This window comes from Macrobrachium rosenbergii, chromosome 17 (genome assembly GCF_040412425.1).
Source record: "Macrobrachium rosenbergii isolate ZJJX-2024 chromosome 17, ASM4041242v1, whole genome shotgun sequence".
In the NCBI taxonomy this organism is placed as follows: Eukaryota; Metazoa; Arthropoda; class Malacostraca; order Decapoda; family Palaemonidae; genus Macrobrachium; species Macrobrachium rosenbergii.
Genome location: NC_089757.1, coordinates 26,045,962 through 26,066,347, shown reverse-complemented (window position 1 = coordinate 26,066,347; position 20,386 = coordinate 26,045,962). Strand labels below are relative to the sequence as shown.

General features: G+C 35.2%; 2 protein-coding genes across 5 annotated transcripts in view; one reads left to right on the top strand and one right to left on the bottom strand.

The window, feature by feature from the left end:
* Positions 1-20,386, top strand: part of Uxs (UDP-xylose synthase) — a 32,534-nt gene that overhangs the window by 9,884 nt on the left and 2,264 nt on the right. Inside the window, exons 3-8 of the mRNA XM_067119708.1 lie at positions 4,402-4,590; positions 6,803-6,899; positions 8,402-8,515; positions 10,939-11,126; positions 12,949-13,081; positions 17,920-18,056. Of these exons, the coding sequence (XP_066975809.1) occupies positions 4,402-4,590; positions 6,803-6,899; positions 8,402-8,515; positions 10,939-11,126; positions 12,949-13,081; positions 17,920-18,056 (858 nt within the window). The remainder of the gene's footprint in view (positions 1-4,401; positions 4,591-6,802; positions 6,900-8,401; positions 8,516-10,938; positions 11,127-12,948; positions 13,082-17,919; positions 18,057-20,386) is intronic.
* LOC136847800 (uncharacterized) overlaps positions 14,006-20,386 on the bottom strand; it is a 298,449-nt gene continuing 292,068 nt past the window's right edge. For 2 of the 4 annotated variants that reach the window (XM_067119710.1, XM_067119709.1), the window contains exon 6: positions 14,006-17,042. The gene's annotated coding sequence lies outside the window, so the exon portion shown is untranslated. The remainder of the gene's footprint in view (positions 17,043-20,386) is intronic. The other 2 variants (XR_010855847.1, XR_010855848.1) reach the window with 1 other exon arrangement.

The window sequence follows — 20,386 nt, the reverse complement described above, 5'->3', positions numbered from 1 at the left end:
AGACGACCTGGACTCTAATAGCTCGCCATAACAAGCTTGGTTTCTGGAACTCCTAGAGCTCTCTCGGAAGTTCCGTTGTCCTTACCAATGCGAAACTACTCAAACGACCGCATTCTGTCTATTATTTTCCAAACCCTCGCGTGCTGGACCTAGTTGCAAGGCAACTGTAGAGAGAGCCGCTAAACAGTCCGGACTCCCTAAAACTGTGCCTAAATAGTTTTCTTTTAGATTAAGTCAACCCGTAAGCCTTACCAGGTTCAGCTAGAAATGTTATAGAAGTTAGGGTCGTAAGGAAGGTCATTCCATCTCTTGACGTTCCATAGCCAAAATAGCGGATTTTCCTTTATTCCTCCGGAAAATCAAGAGTTTCACATTCGGCCATTGCTGACTACTGCTCAACGATTAGCGGTATATTTTGTTTCCACATTCCTGAAGTTCCAGGTAGTAGGATAGTCGTTGATTTAGTCCTTGTAAGATTGAATGTCCTGTTTTTGCCGACTCGGGCGCCCTTATTGGGACTCATTGGAAGTACAGGGTATTTCAGTATTTATCTTGCTTTCCCCTGCCTTTTAACCTATTGAAACTATAACATTAAGACACTGAGAAGTTGCCTTTTCATACGGCTTTAGCTTCAGCTAAAGGGTTGGGTGAGCTTCAGGCAGTTTCTAGGTTGGGTTCCTGAGCGAGAATGATAACATATTTGTCTGTCTTCCGGAATTTGCGGCGACGAAAGAGTCTGAGGTTAAAACTCTGCCTCGTTCGTTTAAAGTTCTTTATTTGCAAGTGTTCATTACTGGTGATCCAGTGGAGATACCTTTATGTCCCTGGGGAGCATTAAAGTCTATTTATCAAGGGTTGTGAAACTCCTTCCGCTTCCGCACACACTTGTGTCTCCTCGAATCCTTCCCGTCCACCGTCAGAGAATGTGATTAGTTACTTTCGGAGGGCTTCTTCGTCGCCTTCAGCTCTATTTTCCCGACCGCACAGTATTCGGAGTATGTCCAATTCATCTTCCTTTTCCCAGGAATTATTTACTGCCGTCTATTCTGGAGGCAACTACTTGAAAATCCGTCTCAGTGTTTACTCATTTTACTTAGTGATGTTCAATTCGCCTCACAGTGTTTAGTGGCGAAGTCCATTATGTAGGGTGCGTTCATTTAGCGGAGGGGGTATTAACGCGTAGGTTCGGAGGGTTATTCTCTTAAGGGGGTTTACGGTCAAACGGTTCGCCGAACGCGTTCGCAGACCTGTGTTTGAAGTGATGTCCGAACGTGTGAATGGGGTATTTGATTGTCGAACACATTGTCGAACGGTTTGAAGAAAGTCTGTTTGAGCCTGACTTTGTGGGCACAAACCATTTGAATGTGAGAACGCATGTCGAACATCAAACTTCAGTTTATAGTTGTAGCAGTAACAACAGTAGCAACACCAATGACTCTGAGATCATGAGATGTCGCACTATTTTGCACGTGTAGTGGCGAAGTCTATTATCTTAGGTGCATTCATTTAGCTGAGGTGGTATTCACTTAGTGCGGAGGATTATTCTGTTAGCGGCGAAGTCTATTTTCTAGGGGCGTTTATTTAGCTGATGCGGTATTCGCATAGTGATGAGATTCTTAGGTTAACCAGATAGAGGAATTCCTTTTAGTCTTTAGAATTCTTAGGCAACAGTGATAATATAATCACAAGAACTTAGGTTTAGTACGTTTTAAGTATCTTAGTCTTTGATAGAGTCCCTCGAGAGTCCAAGGGGTACTCTAGTAGGCTAGGCTATTTAAATCGGGTACCGAGATACTTTTTTTTCGTCGATCGTCGGACCTTATCCGGAGGATCAGCGGCTCGGCACACTACTTCATTTCCCTCCATACATGAGAGGCTATGAATAGCCACATGGGAGGTCACCGTACTCCTCCATACATGAGAGGTTCTGAAGAACCACATGGGAGGTCGACGGACTGAGACAGTACGGACCTGACGGGCAATGAAAGTACGGACCTGACGGGCAATGAAAGTACTTTCCATCATGTCTCATCACCAAAAGCAACGATTGATAAGGTGAGTGTTTAACTAGATAGGTATCCTGGCAGTACTGACCTGACTCGATCAAAGTACTCTCAACAGGTCTCTTCACTGAAACCATTGATTGATATGGTGAGTGTTTGGCTAAATGGATATCTTATGCAGAGCAGATTGGTGAGCTACCATCTCTGGGATTTGTCAAAGGGGCGTGCAATAGAATTGATCCTCCTCCTCTAAATGTTGTTAATCGAGCTAATTCAGGTGTTCAGGGAGTGTATTGCAATATGAAGTTTTCATAATAAAACTAATATTGTAATACTTACCTGAACACCTGAATGATTCCACCCTCCTTCCCCACATCAATTTTGACCTTGAATAAAGCAATTAACGAAAATGGGCGTGTCGGGCGCACACCTGTGTCAGCGTTGCCAACCGTTTGTTATGGTAGCTCAAGTGACAAGATTTTACCTGCAGCATTGGTAACGCTGGCTGTTAAAATTCCCACTATAGTGGGATGGGTAGTTGAGAGTTGTTCGGGCTAGTGGGATTAAGGGCTAATTCAGGTGTTCAAGTAAGTATTACAATATTAGTTTTATTATGAAAACTTCATTTTTGTTGAAATCTGTGGTTACATTGTGCTGTAAAAATTTCTTGACAAAATGCCCAACACAAAGTTTGGGGAAAAACATTTTTATTAACCTCTTACTAAATTAGTACTATACAGTATGTTAGGTAATTTTAAGAGAAGTAAACTCGAATCATCTTCGTATCAAACATTTCATAAGAGAACAATTACTGGCACAGTTATCTTACACTAGTGTACTGTAACAATGTTTACTCATGTCAACCCTAATAATCACGTGTACCTTACAACAGAATCCTAGTTGCACCAATTTGTACTCTTCGAGATTGAGGCCCCACCCCAACTGTGCTTGCTCAAATCCTATTGTGACAGCCTCAATCTTCATTTTTCTGTGCAGTTCCATAAATTGAACGTCATCACCTGGTCCCCATCCCAGGACTGCACTTTTTGCTTTTTTACCATTTTATTGCCACTTTTCAATATTCATTTCATTCTCACTGCTCACTCTCATTTTTGTATTCAGTTTTTATTATTATTTTCTTGCAGAGAGCCAGAGCTATGCCTGCTTTTTATTCTTCCCCAATGTGGCATCACATTTTTGAGGAGTTTGCCTTTGTATCCTCAGGTTTTTCTTTTCCGCTTAGGCTGGGAGAGTTCTTTCTTTCATGACTTGACTACAAGTTAACTTTGTAATTGTCTTGATGGTTACTTTTATCGTTCTTAGGTTAAATTGGCAGTAACTGATGCCTATGGTTTTCTGTTATATTCCCTGACGTCTCGGTGCACTGGCACCTCAACTCATCTGATTTTGTTGTCAGATGTCAGAATATGGAAAATGTTTTGATTTACAAACAATGTAAAGAAGATAATTGCTTCTGATCCCTTGATAGAACACAGTATAAGGTGACATGTATGATGATGGAAGCACTTAATCCTCTCCAAGTTATACTTGAACTAAAAAGGCAAAAACAACAACTCCATATCACATCCCAGCTGTTAGCATAGTCTGCTCCTTATGTAAAACCACCTCTTGTCATCCTTGTTTGCTCTGCCATTTACAGCTTTAAAATATAATAATCTTGACCGTCTGCACTTTCATTCGGAGGGTCATTAGTCTAATACCTAGCACATCATCACAATGTCTACACAATCATCTTAGGCATTGTACTGAATCATTGAACCTCCATCAGTTATCATGGGTATAGCAGTGAAAAGGAATTGAAAAGTAGGCTAAGATATCATTTAGCTTAAAAAAATTTTGTCCTTTCCTGCATGTACACCTAATAACACAATAGTACTGTGTGTTTTAACTGATCTTACTTCTAAGAGAATTGGCATTTGGCTAAAACATCAGAATCCCTTTCAAGAGAGAGCAACATATTGTATAATATTGTATAGTAACGTAACCTGTGTATTGTGTATTGATTAATTAACCTGTAGCATATATTTTACAGTACAGTATGTATAATATAAAGAAAGCAAGTAACATAGTGCCTTTGTATGCTTCAGTATTGTCTGTGGTGGGTTCTGGAACAATTACCTACTGCAGATAAGGAATGGGTACTACAATACAGCATTGTGTTGTGTTTGTTTATAACAGTGACAATTGTTACAGATGTATTTTTTTAGTAATGGTGACACTGTTTGCCATCTCGAGAGTAACTTATGATAGAGCATTCTAAGTTTCATACTGATATATGTCATCATAACTTTGAAAGTATTAATGTATAGGTAGATATCCAACAACCTTTCATTTACTTGTAATTTTTTTTTTTTTCAATCTATTTTACTTGTTATAGATAACTGGAGGTGCTGGATTTGTTGGATCACATCTCACAGACCGTCTGATGATGGAAGGTCATGAAGTTATTGTTGTTGACAATTTCTTTACCGGAAGAAAGCGCAACGTTGAACACTGGGAAGGGCATGAAAATTTTGAGCTTATTCATCATGATATAGTGAATCCCATTTTCATTGAAGTTGATCAGGTAAGAATGTGAAGTAAAGAGGTCTTATTTTTGTGTGTAAATGTAATATGGGTTTGAATATTTCCTTTGACAGATTATGTTGAAGAGGGGAATTGCTGCTTGCTATCATTAATGTATATGATGAGTTGCTTGTTGTCTTATTTTCCAGTAGAATGTTAAAATATTATTTTTAAATCTTCCACATGAAAAGAGGACAGAATTTGGAGTCCTTATTTCACAGAGGTGCTGGCCAAATTACTCTGAAAATGATCTACAGTAGTTTTCAACAATTATTGGAGGCACCAGTTTCAGTAATTGTTTAGAATATCAACATCTTTAGTAAATGCAAAAATAATTTTTTTGTCAAGTTTTTGTTCTCATCATCTGTAACATATTTTCACTAACAATTAATTATAAAAAATGTGGAAAATTGACCCATTGGCCACATAGATAACATGCTCTATGAGGAGTTTACAACTATGCATTTGCACAGATGGCAGATATTTTTCATGTGAGAGGTGATGAAATAGACCTGAAAATTGAAGCAGCCACTGCAACTAAATTTGCAGTTGGTGAATACATTTGAACATGCTGACACACCAGATATGGGCCAGAATTGTCATTGTTGATAAATAATCTATGCCTTTGGCTTCTGACTTTTACTTGGTGCTTCATTATCATTGGGAGTAAATTGTTCTAGGTTCATGTCAAAAGTAATCTTACCATGGAGAATCACTGTGGAGTGGGCAGCCACGATGGTAGTGATTAAAGGTTAAAGAATTTGGTAATTTTTGTGTTTCAGTGCAGTTACATATTCCATCAAAATATTCACATTCTAGTCGTGGTCTTGTAGACTTTGGGGAATCTTCCTTTAGAGTCATCTTCCAGAAAATTTTGATTATTGACATAAACCTTACCATTGACAACTGGGTAAGCTAGACAGCTTGTTTGGACCTTCTTGTACAGATGTGAAATTCTTTTGCTGTTGTCCCTCTTCAGTAAATAGCTTCTCTTCTTGCACTTATTTAATAGAGCAGTTACATGCACAACTTGCATGATAGTTTCCTGATTGATTGTAGAGAATCCTAACCCTGTCATATTATATTAGCAATTTCCCACCTATGTTTGACCATCTTGAGAAGTAATTTTATAACATTCTTTCATCTTATAGTGATTCAATTATCCACCTGCAGGTCAAAAGGGAGAATGTTGACAAAAGGTGAAGTTGAAATGTGTAATCTAGTAATTATTCAGTCTAGCATCCAAGCACTCTATACTTAAGTCTTTTAAGATGATTACATACTTCATATGCATCATCTTTGGGTGATGGAATCAACATTTTAAGTGGGGATCCATGGGCAAAGGTTGTACCTAGGGTGTAGACTATAATATTGAACTACGTGTATGATAAATGCTTCCTATGTGCAGAGTGAGGTCAAGGTCACATCTTAAAGGTCAGAGTTCAAGCTGATAGAAACTTCATTTTGAGCATGCATACTCCTTCAATGGAGCAGATATCAAGGTCGTTCTTGGAAGCCAAACAACAAAGAAGATTTACCACTGCTATGGGCATTTTGCCAAATAAAAACATTTTGGTTTATTTTAGCAAATACTATAACATATGAACTTAATTCCTAAGTGTGTGGATCATGGTATCCATTAGGAGGTTCTGCAATAAGTGTACTGACCTTGATTTTTCTAAATTCTCTTCAGTACCTAAGGAAAGAAAGTAATTTCTAATAGCAAGGACACATGCTGTATTTGCCTCTCCCCTTTATTTGCAAGACTTTAAATTTTGAAATTTTGTGACTTATCACTTAGGTCACCAATTTTTATTCCATAAAACATTTTTATTATATTTGAAGAGGGAGGGGAAGGTATTTCATGTGAGGACTTCATGCTTTTTACTTAAGCTATGTTAAATATTAAATTAAGAATTTAAGCAGAATGTTTGATACCCTTATTTCCAGAATACTAGTGTATCACATTCGAAGGCTTATTGTTATTTTTAGTTCAAGTAAAATTTCCTTGGGTACTATCTTGATAAGGCTTACTGTACACTTATGTTCTTGACGTGTGTGCATTTATATGTGAAATTATCATGGGGAAAAATGTGAAGTCTTGCTAATTTATTTCTTTGTTAGATAACTCAAAATCTTTTGCTAGGTAACCTCTGAACACTGATTGTTAATATTCTAGATCAGTGTTATTTGATGTTTTTTGTCATCATCAGATTTACCATTTGGCAAGTCCTGCTTCACCACCACATTATATGTACAACCCAGTGAAGACCATAAAAACTAACACTCTGGGTACCATCAACATGCTAGGTAAGGATGTTAAAATATTATAAATCTTTTTTACTATTGAATAATGTAGCAGAGTATCGTTTTATTTCTTGTAATTAGATCATTTAATCTCTGTCATTGTTTTCATAAACCTTTAATTACAGTGTATGGGAACTGTTAAAAAATATGTTGGGAGAGAAATTGTAATGGTCCATTGTATTTTTGTATATATTAGGAATACAGTAACCCCTCCATCTTTTGCACTTCCCCTATCTGCACACTGCCCATGACCACATCTTTTACGTCACAATCTTTGGTATGTGATCCCCATAGAGATTAATAAAAACTCCTAAGAACACAATTGTTTTTTTCTGTTTGACCATATATTTCCATGGTACTAAGAGATTGTATGTTGAAATGGAGTAAAAGAGAGAGAGAGAGAGAGAGAGAGAGAGAGAGAGAGAGAGAGAGAGAGAGAGAGAGAGAGAGAGAGAGAGAATTTTCAGGTTGGTAATACAGTACTGTATTACCTACATATACTAAAAGTAAATCTATACCTACATGTACTAAAAGTGAAATCTATACAGTATTCATTTAAATGAAAGTTATAGTAATGAAAATGAAAAGTAATTGAAATAAAAAAATAAAAAGCATAAGAAAATGACTTCTCACACACACACACACACACACACACACACACACACACAGGACTATACAGTATAATTTATTCAATTTTTGGTCATAATTCTTATTTGCTGTATGCACAACTCACACACACACACACACACACACACACACACACACACACACACACACACACACACACACACACACACACACACACAACTGTACAGTCTAATTTATTCAATTTTTGGTCATAATTCTTATTTGCTGTATGCACAACTGTTCTACATTACTGGTAATCTGGTCATTGTGTTTTTATTTAGATGTATTGTGTTTGATGATGGTAGTTTCAGTAGGATGGGCTACTGTGATAGAATTCTTGAATGACACATTTTCCTTGCTTATGTTACATATTTTTGTTGCTTTGGGTTGAATATACATTTAGTAAAGACATGAATAATTCTTATTTCGTAGGAGTCTCTACAATTTTTTAAGATAGTGTGTATATTCATAGGCTAGCTAAGGCTGTGATAGGATTTTTGGGTAAGCCTGTGCTAGTCTAGTCATTATCCCTGTGATTCCACATTAGATATATTCACTCCCCCCCCCCCCCTGACCTTTTGGCACAAATAATTTAGGGGTTACTGTTAAATGATTCTTGGAAGCTCCGCATTTCTGGGTTTACCTTGTTAAATAGAAGGTTGCATAGTTATAGCAAATGTTACCATCAAGGATTAAAGTAAACTGAATGTGCTTTATTTTTTAATGAAATGCTGAATTCTGACATGTATATTTTGTGGTAATTTTGTACAGTATATACCCTTGAACTTACCAATCTTGAAGTTAGCCGATTCTTAGTTTATTATGATCCATGAAGGGCAATATGCTCAAATCTTATGATTTTTAATTGTCATTTGTAGGGTTGGCCAAACGTGTTGGTGCAAGGATCTTGATAGCCAGCACATCTGAGGTATATGGAGATCCTGAGGTTCATCCCCAGCCAGAGACCTACTGGGGGCATGTAAATCCAATTGGTAAGTGTCTAATGCATTAAGCCTAATCAAAGAATAAGACAAGTAGGATAATTGTTGCTCATATTTAGTAAAGTTGGTAGGAAGAGGTGGGAGCAACATTCCCAGTGTGTAGTGTTCTTGCTGTTGTGCCAATTGTGAAACACATTTTACTTCCTATTCTGGTCATCAGTGAATGTATTGCATCAGCAAGCTTAATCTTGATTGAGTTTTTACAGTGATTTTGTCTTGGTGTATCATCACTAATCTTCATTCTTAATTGTTGGAACATATTTGTGTAGAAGTTATTTTACTTCATTTCAACAATACGGTTATTTGATCAAAATTTAATGATGGAGAACTTGTGGAAAACTGCAGTTAAAAAAAACTTTTTGGCATAAATCTCTTCTAATTTTTCCAACAATGAAGGGAACTGCCTTGGAAGGATTATCATGCTTTTTGTCCTCTTGCTATTTCTAGTCCACGATACTTGTTATTCCCAGTTCTTGATACAGCTTCTATGTTATTGTTATGCAGGTTAGGTGGGAAGCACTTCTGTTATAAAGTTTTCTCCCACCAAAAATTTTTGTTTCAAAATTATATTTTATATAAATTTAAAATATTATTAACTCAAAATGCTTCATCTTTCCAGTAGAAAAATAAATATTAGTAATAAATGGGGAGTAGCCAACTTGATAAATAATGAATGAAGGTTACTCGATACATGGCAGTACTTTGTTGGTTGATTGTACAGTTTGAGTTCCCATATTTGAGGATACATAAAAGCTCACCCTTATTTCTTTGCGTATTTATGTTATTTATTTAATTATTTCCCTTTTTGCTCTGTAAATGTATATCCTCATTAACTTCAAATGACTATTTTACAGATGGAGTTGAAATAAATATTTTCAGTATGTGGTGTGCATCTTCTGCCTTATCCCCATCTGGTCTGATGCAGAGTTGTTTTCAGTGTACCATACAATATATACTGTTCTCATTGCTACTTTTTCTTATTTTTTTAATGTTAGCATTTTATTCTGTGGAAGCTTGAATGTCAGTTCATGACTGGCTTGTTTCATAAGATTATATGCCATAAGGACACAGAGTAAGTCATTAGAAGATATTATGCTTCAAGACACCTTGACAGTCAAAACACATTGATAACAATCCCCTCCAACTCAATTTTTCTTTGACATAGGGAGATGATATTCTAGAATATACAGTGCAGTTATATGTCAGAGATCCAGTCTGTAGGCTGGTGTTGAGTGTGTGTGTTGCTTATTGTCAAAGTTGTGTGATACCATTCACTATGGGAAAACTTAAGGATGAGCTCAGTAGGTTCAAGGTTATTTTTATTTGGTAGGAATGTGGGTAGAAGGGAGAAAAGATTCACTTTTACAATCTGTCCATATGAAATTTTCATCAGGATGTTGGCCAATCATTATATTACAATGAATGGACAAGATTTGTGCACTTCGGATGGGTGTAATAATACTTTAATTCCATTAGGCTTTATTTATCATACATAAGATATTCTAGATGTGATCCAGGTAGGACTGTAGAACTGCTTAAGTTTAGGCACCAAATAACTTGAATGAGATCTAAGGTTGACTGATTTCCTGCCTGAAAATCCCAAAAGTCTGTTTCCTCCATGCCAAATAATTATTTGGTGCTAATAGAATAAAGGTTAGTAATTTACATCAGCAGTATTTTTCAACATTTTTAATTGCATAGATGTATAACTTCTCTTAATCAATACCCTTCTCCCCTCCTTTCTGATTGGCACTGTGTGAGAGGGCTATATGCCAACCAGATGTCTGCTGACTTCTAAGTGGATATTTAACACTTATTCTTTGAAGAGAGCAGTGGCGTTAGTCAAATTAAAATGTTTATCTAGATCGTAAAAATTTGCTTAAAACAATCTTAGAAGTAATGCATCATCAGATCTGTGGTGGTTACTAAAGCTACCAATACTATCTGTAATCTATAGCATTTATTTATATTCAGTAACTGTGTTGACTCATGTTATATTGTCAGTATATTTTGGTAAAAATTTCTTGGATATTTTTTACTTGGGTAGGGGTATAGTGTGGGTGTAGTAATACAAAGGATACATGAAGTTAGAGAGGATGTTTAAGAGATATTAATTTTTAAAAAAAGTTTTATGTTCTTTTATTTTTATTGGTTTGATAGGTAAGAATCTTGTCATAAGTAAAATAAGATGTGATTAAAGTATGTGGGGAAGATTAAAAATTGTTCATATGTGGGGAAAATTGAAGGGGAAAATTAAAAATTGCTCATAGGTAAATGTTACATTATACTTTTGCAATTTTGAAGCTTTTTAAAAAGGTCAGTGCATCTAGGATCCTTCTCATGAATAGACAATTTACCATACTCTGTTCATAATAATAAAGTTAATTTGTATATTGATAATCTCCTTTCATCAGGCCCTCGTGCATGTTATGATGAAGCAAAGCGTGTATCGGAGACTCTTGCTTATTCATATAATAAGCAAGAAAAAACTGAAGTTCGAGTGGCTAGGATCTTCAACACGTATGGACCAAGAATGCATATGAATGATGGTAGAGTGGTATCAAACTTCATTCTTCAGGCATTAACTGGTGACAGCATTACAGTAAGTTAAATTTTTTTCTTTGTCAGATTTTTGTGTAATAATGTTGCTTTGTTATGAATAAGTTTTTGTAAATTGTATATTTAATTTTGTGAGGGTACTCATGGTCCATTGAATAGGATGCTTCTCTCACCTGTGGGAGAACCAAAAGGCAGGTATCTTCTTGAGTTGCCCCAGGAAGGGGAAAGTGTGTATGTTGAAGACAAATAAATCTATGAATTGGAATGGCACTGGATTAGCAATGCATTAGGGTTGCTTTATGTTTTTTTTTAATGTCCTGATTCATACAGTTTTCTATATAAAATGTAGGCCAGTTCTGTCACCAACATTCTAAAATTTTGAGTCCTTAGTCAGTACAGTATATTCCTCAGTAAACCTTCTAAAAAGCCAGTCAGTACAGTATATTCCTCAGTAAACCTTCTAAAAAGCCAAAAACATTGTAACAGTTATTTTGCAAACTATCATGAAAACCCGTGGGGGAGTAGCACATCACTCCATAATCCAGTGGCTGCAGTGAGGAGGATGTATTTTGGGGAAGGAACGTCACCTCTACTCCCTCATAGAACTCAAGCCTCACTTGAGCATTGTCAAGGAAGACCTTGAAGGGCAACCCTTATATGGAACTATTCCAGAAATAAGGGATGGTCATAGAGGCCCTTAGTTTGATATCCAGCACACAGTAGCAGGAGCATGTCCTTTCCCTTCAACGCTTGAGGGTTGGCTGACTTACATGAATCAAGCATGGCTCTTCTAGTATATCCCTCAGAGCAGTTGCACAAAACAAAGATTGTGCTTTTTAATGGCTTTGTTGCAATGTCCTGGCAGTCATGCAGTTCCAGAACAGCTACTTCATCAGCATTAAATACTTGTTCAGGCAGATACCCTTTTTCCCTCAATCAGTTTCTTCTTCAGAATTGTTGGATATTTAGTCTGAAACTTAACAAACCACCATTGCTGGCTTGAAAATTTGGGTCTAGGATGTTGCTTACTTCTAGAACCTGCTTCTTCTTTGAACATTGAGTCTTATAAAGCAATTGCCTTCTCTTTCAAAAGCTCCGAGTCAACTGGCGCATGGTTATGCTTTATGTCTGAGCCACAAGAAGAATGCATTTTCCATAATGATCATATATCTTTCATACACTTGATTTGCTTTCACACTTGCAGAGGCACTTGTTGCAATACATTCACAAAGTTCCATCTCCCATTTTGTATTGACCTTGCTGTCAGCTGGCACTGAACAGGTGTCCTATAGCACTAGTTAGTGATGTCCTCCCTCAGCTTATCCAAGATCTTCATTTTCTCCCCAAAGTTCATCACCTTCGGATTAACATTGAAACACTAAACAAATGCAAGAAAGCATTGAGGACAAAAATGTTCACATGCACAATTATTGAAATTTAACAATGGGGTACTGTGCAGGACTGATTTATGAAGGCATCCACTTGGACCTGTGCACATATGTTGGTTTTTGTGTGTAAAGACGCTCTTAAATTTTGCCATAATTTTCTCGGCCTGCTAGCAGATCAGTGCAGGTCATGGATTTCAACTTTTCGAATGTCTAGAGCTACATTTTTAGTACAAAATGACATGTTCAAAGTAGTAAAAACTGTATGTTTTTAATAGGATGTTGGTTAGTTCTAGAATTTTCTTGTTTTTCTTGCTTATTGAAGATTGACCATAGATCTAGTTCATTTTGTATGGTTGATGCATATGCGTGGTAATGTAAGAAAACAATTTTGTAACAAAATTACATACACCACAGAAGTTGAAGTAATTGTCTTGACTGGTTGTGACATTACAAAGTTCATATCATTCTGTCTTGCAGATTTATGGAACTGGTAAACAGACCCGATCATTCCAGTATGTATCAGATCTGGTAGATGGCTTGATAAAGCTGATGAACTCCAATTATTCATTACCTGTAAATCTTGGCAACCCGGATGAACATACTATTAAAGGTATGTGGATTCTCCTATCTAGTTTTGTATATACGGTAATTGTTTCATAGTATTCTTTATTGTTTGTTTTCAGGTTAGAGTATATGAATTTTCTATCTCTACTAAACTTATACCTATTAATAATGTGTGTGAAAAGCATGTATATCTCAAACTAAATTTTAGATCTAGGGCAATAGAAGTTACTAAAATTTTCATATTAAATACATGTAAGTGTTATGTATGTAAAATCTTTTGAAGTTGTGCTTGTACAGTGTGCTCAGTGACTCCGTTTAGTGATACAAAACATTTTATCTTCATACCTAAAAACTGTACCTTGTATATCTATTAAGAAAGCATGCTTGGAAAAATAAGCATGCTTTCTTAATAGGTATACAATAATTGTAATGAATTAATATTAGTAAATTCCATTTGATAAATGGAAAACTCAGAAGAATGATAATTCTGGTGATGAATGAAAGCATATTAAATGCACTGTACAATTATGTCAGATTATAGTGCCTACATCTTCAAATAAAATGTTTTTTTATCAAAAATTTTGTGATTACCATACAGCATTTGACAGTTGAACATCAAATAGCTTAATCTAGTCACAAAGTCAAAGTTTGCCAACTGCTTTTACTCAAATATCTTAGAATACATAGCACTTTTGGTTTAGTTTGAAAGTTATTGGGAGTTGAGAATTTTGTTTCATTTTAAACCATTCCATAGCTGAGTCTACACATACAGAGGTACCTGTTGGTATCAATTTTTATGTTGTTACATGGTAGACAAACAGAGAATAGGAATTGGTCAGGTTGACAGAATGGTCATTGTTTCTTTATACTGTACAGGAACTCCTTGCTAAACCGGCTCATTGGATAACTGAAGGTTCCTAAGCATTGTCATCAATATTTTCATGGACTTAGGTTGAAAGATATTACAAAACTTTGTTATGTACAATATATTCACTAAAGGCATAATTATTATTGCAACTAGCAATAAATGGATTCAAGGCATATTGGAACACAATTTTATCTTTACTTTCAAAGAGTTAGGAAACACAAAACATCATGGGTGAATTTTTGGCGAAAGATAAGCCAAGCCACCAAGAATTGTTATGCTAACTAATACCAAAATGAAGACAGTAATTACAGTGTTGTTGTATTGTTAGAAATGCATTAAAGATGTATAGTAACAATTTTACCCTTTCAACACTTTTATAGAATTCTACTAAAATTTCAAGAGTGATAAAACCTCAAAACATTTGTAATAACACTGATGTGTGAAAATATACAGCAAATGTGAGTGTGACAAATAAGCATATTTTGATTTTTCAGTTTTAATTTTATATTTTGTATTAATTTGTTTTTATTGTATTTTTTTTCATTGTGTTGTAGGTTTTAAATTTTTCAATTAAATAGCAAGTTATTGAACCTTTATCTTTCATATTTTCAAGTTATTCATCAAATCACATTTCCAAAAGTTTTTCATCAAAAACTTTTGGTATTCCAGAAATAAGCCCCCAAAGACTAATTTCTACACTAGGTGATCCCTAAAATCTCGTATTAGTTTTCACTGGTTGTAAGTTTATGCTTTGTGACAATGTTTTATTTAGTTATATTGAAAACTGAAATGTTACAGAAATATTGTAAAAGAAAGAGCTCGAGTCCTATAAGACTTCAGAATTTAAAGCTGGAGGTATTGTTTGTAGTAACAATAATGGCAGCAATTGACTGATTTCTTGTAAAATTTTAATTTAGTTATGAAACAGAATATCAGAACTTGTATTTTCAGCTTTCACTTGAATTTCACTTAAATAAGCCATTTACAACTTGTAAGTAGAATATATTTAAAATTCGCTTACTTTATGTTAAGCCTTTGGCTGAGGTATTTATTTTGGGTCACATTCTCACCAGAGTAAGGTATACATTTGATGCTAAACACTAAAAATGTTCATAGTGTATTGTCATTCTTTTATATCATCTAATTATTATATTATCAGGATTGAACATTATTTTAGATTGCAAGTGGTCCATTGTCATAAAAAATAGTAAAAAGAGGAAAAGTTAGAAACTATTTTAAATAAGTTAATTCTGAGATCTTTGTCAGTGGCTTTTAATAATCCTTTTAGTATACTGTCAATTTCTGATATGTTAATTTTCCAGATTGGCAACACTTTTCATATCTTTTGTGTGTAAATGCTATACCCTGTACCACAAAATATGTAATAAAACTGGGGTAAGATGCAGAATAAGTATTTATTAGTAACACTAACAATGATTTATTAGTGACACTAACATTGTTTCTGTGCACCATCAATACATTTTATATTAATTTTCAACTCTGGCAGTGGTTCTTTTATATTGTAATGGGTATGATCTAGTATCTCAAAACAAGGACTTTGCAAAGAGGCGACTTCTGTACACATTGGTTGCAAAAGTATGTGGTTTGCCTTTCTTTACAATCGGTTGCCTTTCATTCAGCAGTTCTTTGGCAGGCTTGTGATTGTTTTGCACTGAGGTATAGAAAATGCCTCTCTTGCTTTCATAAGGTTTGAAAATCAGCTGTCTTTTATCCATGGTGCATTACTATACTGTGACCAGAAATAACAACAAAAAATCCACTCTTACGTATATGAGCACAAAAAATCCACACTTACGTATATGAGCAAAGCCGCATTTTTCAAAATAAAAAAAATTGAAAAAAATGGGAGCTTTTGACCATTTTCACGACAGTCAAAAGCTCCTATTTTTAATTATTTTTTTAATTTTGGAAAATACACTTTGCTCACATGCATAGTTGTGTATTTTTACTTATGTCTTTTATTTCTTTCATTCATAACCATCTGATGATGTACATATCCATCAATTAATGCTGCAAAAGGTTAAGTTTTTAGTGCCACCCATATACTTAAACTCCACATAAACAGGAGACTTTTTAAATTCTTTTATCACCCTTCTTTAAATGGACCTTTACTTTACCATTGGCTATCCATGTTACCTTGATTTTTCCTTTTTCATTTTATCATCATTTCAGATGGTAAATCTCTCCTACCTACCCTTACTGTGCCAAACAAGTATTTTTGTCCAGTAATTTATCAAAAAGGGGTACACTGGAATAGAAACTATGAAAATACAGTGGCCTTTGTTTTCACAGCCATTTAATAAGGACTGAATATGAGTTCCAAACCCATCTACCTTGGATGATCACTTTCCTTCCCTGTATAAAGTACAGTATTAATTTTAGTAAATAACCAGTCTGTGTCAGTCATAGACCAAAACTTCATGCCCCCCTGTACTTGAAGGTTTTTCATAGTAATGTTGTTTAAGATACAGCATCCCTTTAAATTTTATTGTACTCACATCAAAACTTATTTCTCTATGGTTAATATAATACTTCCCAAATAGATGTACCATATCCAAAATTTGCTTAAACCTTACAAAGCCTGTAAATTCCATTTCAGTGGTCAGTGTCACCAAAGTGTAAAGCTGACCTAATAACAAATACCTCTCTGAAACCTGGTGTGTCTTAATGTACAGCCATTCTAACTTTAATGGTAGGCTTGCGTATTAATTCCATTGCAATTTTAACTGCCACAAAAGTTTTTATATCCATGGAAGTTGCATCTGTTCACTGATAATACCTTGTTCCCCTAGGTAAAGGCTAGTTGTAGCAATCAAAGAAAATCTGCAGCAAACCATTCATATGGAGTCAAGTTTTCAAATCCAAATGCCTTATGAGAAAGTACATATTATCCAGTTGTCGTTATTATTACCATTTGATTTAACTTTATCCCGTGTATGGCACAGCAACGTCATCACAAGTCAGTTGCAGGGGTATCATCATCACTACCACCACCCCTTCTTTTCACCAGTCAGGATCATCAGTATTGTAATCAAACTCTTGAATCAGAAGCAAACCACATTTCCTCAATTTCTTCAAGTGAAACTTGGTGGCGAGTTGAGGCCATCATAAACCTTCACTGAAAAAAAAATATAGATGATGTTATAGTGTAAAGCTAAGCTTAAATGAAAGGGGAAAGTTGTAAGGCAAACAGTCTGGTGATGAATGTAAACAAATACTTGTTCTCAGTAAATCAAACTCACTTGCTGAAAATCATGCTGAATCTAAAATTTTAATGAGTAAATAATTTGTCACATATCGACACTAAACCAGAAGTCTCTTGTTAGGTAGCTACATTGCAGCCAATAGATGTAAACAAACATAACTATCTAGGTAATGTCATGAAAATAAAAACCTACCAAATTCTGCCAAGTTTAAGTTTTCAGTATCTGAACTGTATATACAGAATATAAAAACTACATCAGTGGCAGCAGTTAATGGCCCCATCCAGATGGTTAACTTGGTTTATATAGTATTTTATTCTTCCATTTTAATGAATGGGTTTTGATGACTGTGAAAACCTTATTTTGGGCCCCCTTTAGAAGTTTGAATTCAGTGGATATCACCCTTTATTTATTTATTTATTTTTTTTTAAATAATGAAGGGGTTTTGATGACTCTGTTGGAACATTGTATGGCTGTGTCCTCCAGTTTAATAACTAGGTGGCCACACCTGCTCTTCAACAGTATCTTGTGGAAAAAGTTGCCAGTTCCTCATTGATACCCAATAGGATATTTGTAGGTAGTTGCCTCATAAATGCTTCCACAGTACTTGCTGGACTGTTCATTCTTTATATTGATGATTTTAAAAGGTTTGATCTACTCTAGCCGTGACTGAGGTTTGCAGTCTATGGTTGCCCTTTGTGTGCATTGCTTTTAATTGCTCTTGTAAGAGTATCTTTTAAAATGTGTGTTTTTAATTGTTCTTGTAAAAGTGTCTTTAAATAATCTTTTCAGAATTTGCAACCATCATCCACAAATTAGTAGAAGGAAATAACAGTACAATTGTTCATAAAGAAGCTATGGAAGATGATCCTCAGAGACGAAAGCCAGATATAACAAGAGCAAACACTATTCTTGGATGGAAGCCAATTGTAACTATTTTTTTGCTTTGCTTATCCATTTACATTGTTTTAACAGAACTAGAATTTACTTATCGTTTGTATAATCACAGCCCCATTACTCATATAAATTTCTCCTTTGGACTTGAATTGTTCTTGGACAGTCAGTCTTGTCTGCCAGACAGAAGGTGGTAGTCTCACCAAATACAACCCTTGGGTATGTTAACTGACAACTTCACAGTGTGTCCTGCAGTGCTGTCAACAGCTCTTTCTCCTGGTGTTCTTTTTATGATTGCTTTTCAGTGCTTGTTAGCAGTTTTTCTTCCTTATAAAATAATTGGTTTCACTCCTTTATCACATTAAGTTTAAAAAAGATGAAATGTATGTTAGTTTTTCAGCCTCCGGTGTCAGTCATTAGCTGACTTCTTGTAGGTAACTATTAGTGGGTAAATAGCTTTTTGATCTGAAAATGTAGTTTTTATGTAGTTACTTCATTTCAGCATTTTTTGTTTTTTTGATGTGTACAGTTGACTAATTTACTTTAGATTTCATGAGGTATGGTAATTAATCATGTATGATTTTATGTGATTTAACTAATATGTAATTTATAGTTAAAATATTTGAAGCAAGTTCTCTTTTGCTTTCATAATTTTTCCTCTTTCTATTTTCTAAGATGCAGTGAAGAGTACTTATACTAGACTTTCCTTGCTTTAACTTTGGTAATAACTGTGTATTTTACCTTTCTGTGTATTTTGCAATACATACAAAATGAATATAATCTGCTTCTTCACTTTGAGAAATTTTGTAATTTCTTTATATTTACACGATTTTATAAGTGTTTTTTGGATAAAGCATACTGTCTTGCTGCTGTGCTTTCGTGAAAGGTAATTTTCAGTATTAACTTTTTTACCAAAACATATTTTTACTCTAGACCTTTATACAGTATACATTTTACTGTTCACAATTATTGGATAAGTTATATCAACTACTAACCTTATTGTACTAATTGTTAACATTCAGGTTTTTCTTGTGCACTTAGATTCATATTTCTTGATATAAGTGTTTCAGTGGTTTTTATGAAAAACTAACTTGTATGTGGTATATATCATCACCATTTCTGCACTTATCCATTTGCCAGAGCTGTGATATACGATGTTCAGTTTTTGTGAATAATTTTATATATTTGTTAATTTTTAAATGTATATTTAACTACACTTCTTCTGCACTAAAAATGGCTTTCCAGATCAGGGCTTATGTACACATTATAATCCCATAATTTTTTTCCCATCCCCATGCATAGGCCTTTTTTTCCCACTGTGTACTGGCTGCCAAAGTCACAGTGTTGACTGCTTCTCTTGCCTGTTTACTGTGTTGCCAAGGTCTGAGTCCACTTTATTGGCTGCTGGCACCTACTGTGCTTCATTACACGTGGAGGATATTCCATGGTGATTGTCAGTGGATTCTGAGGGTAGCCATTTACTCCTTGGTTTGATATGCTGTGATTTACTCTTTCACTCCCATGAAAAATTACCAGATTGTATAACCAGTATTAAGATAATGAAAAAGATGATGGAAGTACATTATTATTATTAATTAATCTTACAAATGCAATGTGTGTGAACTTTGTGAAATATTGGCTGATTCACTGAGTTGAGACTGACTTATTTGAAGAGTTGTTGTTGACTTGAAGAGTTGTTGTTGACATTGCTACCCTTATGTGTAGACATTGGCTTTTAGGCAGTTCTTTGCCTTCCTTACAATCTTGCAAGTTTCATCACTCCAGCATTCAGAGCTTCAATAAGTTTGTCCTTGGGCCAGCAAGCTTTAGGTTTGATGCTTATCTTTTGTATTGAAAAATGAACTACTTGTGGGTAATGATTCTCAACTGCAACTAATGAAGAAACATGAAATTCAATAGTATGGCTGGATGATGTCTCTTGACTGATGTCATAACAGTTTCCCTCAAAAACTTTGGCTCCTCTGGTTTTACCAGAGTTGGAGTTATCTTGAGATAAAAACTAAATTAGATTGTCAGTGTGGAGGTGGATTATTGTGGTTATTCACCGGCCTAGTAGTCTTGAGTATGTACTGCCTGGAGGTAGTAGGAAACTAGAATGAATGAATGTTGTCACAAATGCAGATGATGTAAAAAGGCCGACACGGTTAGAGATTGAAGGTGGTCAACTCATGCAACGGCGACCATAAAGGTCTGAGAGAATGATCCCATTCATTTGGATGCAGTCGTACCGGAAACGGACGTTGGCCGCTTCAGGAAGATTGCTGCAATATTATGTGCTCCCGTGCCCCATACGTCCACGGAAGTGCCATCGATGCCCCTCGCCCAACCGTGGATATAGAAATGC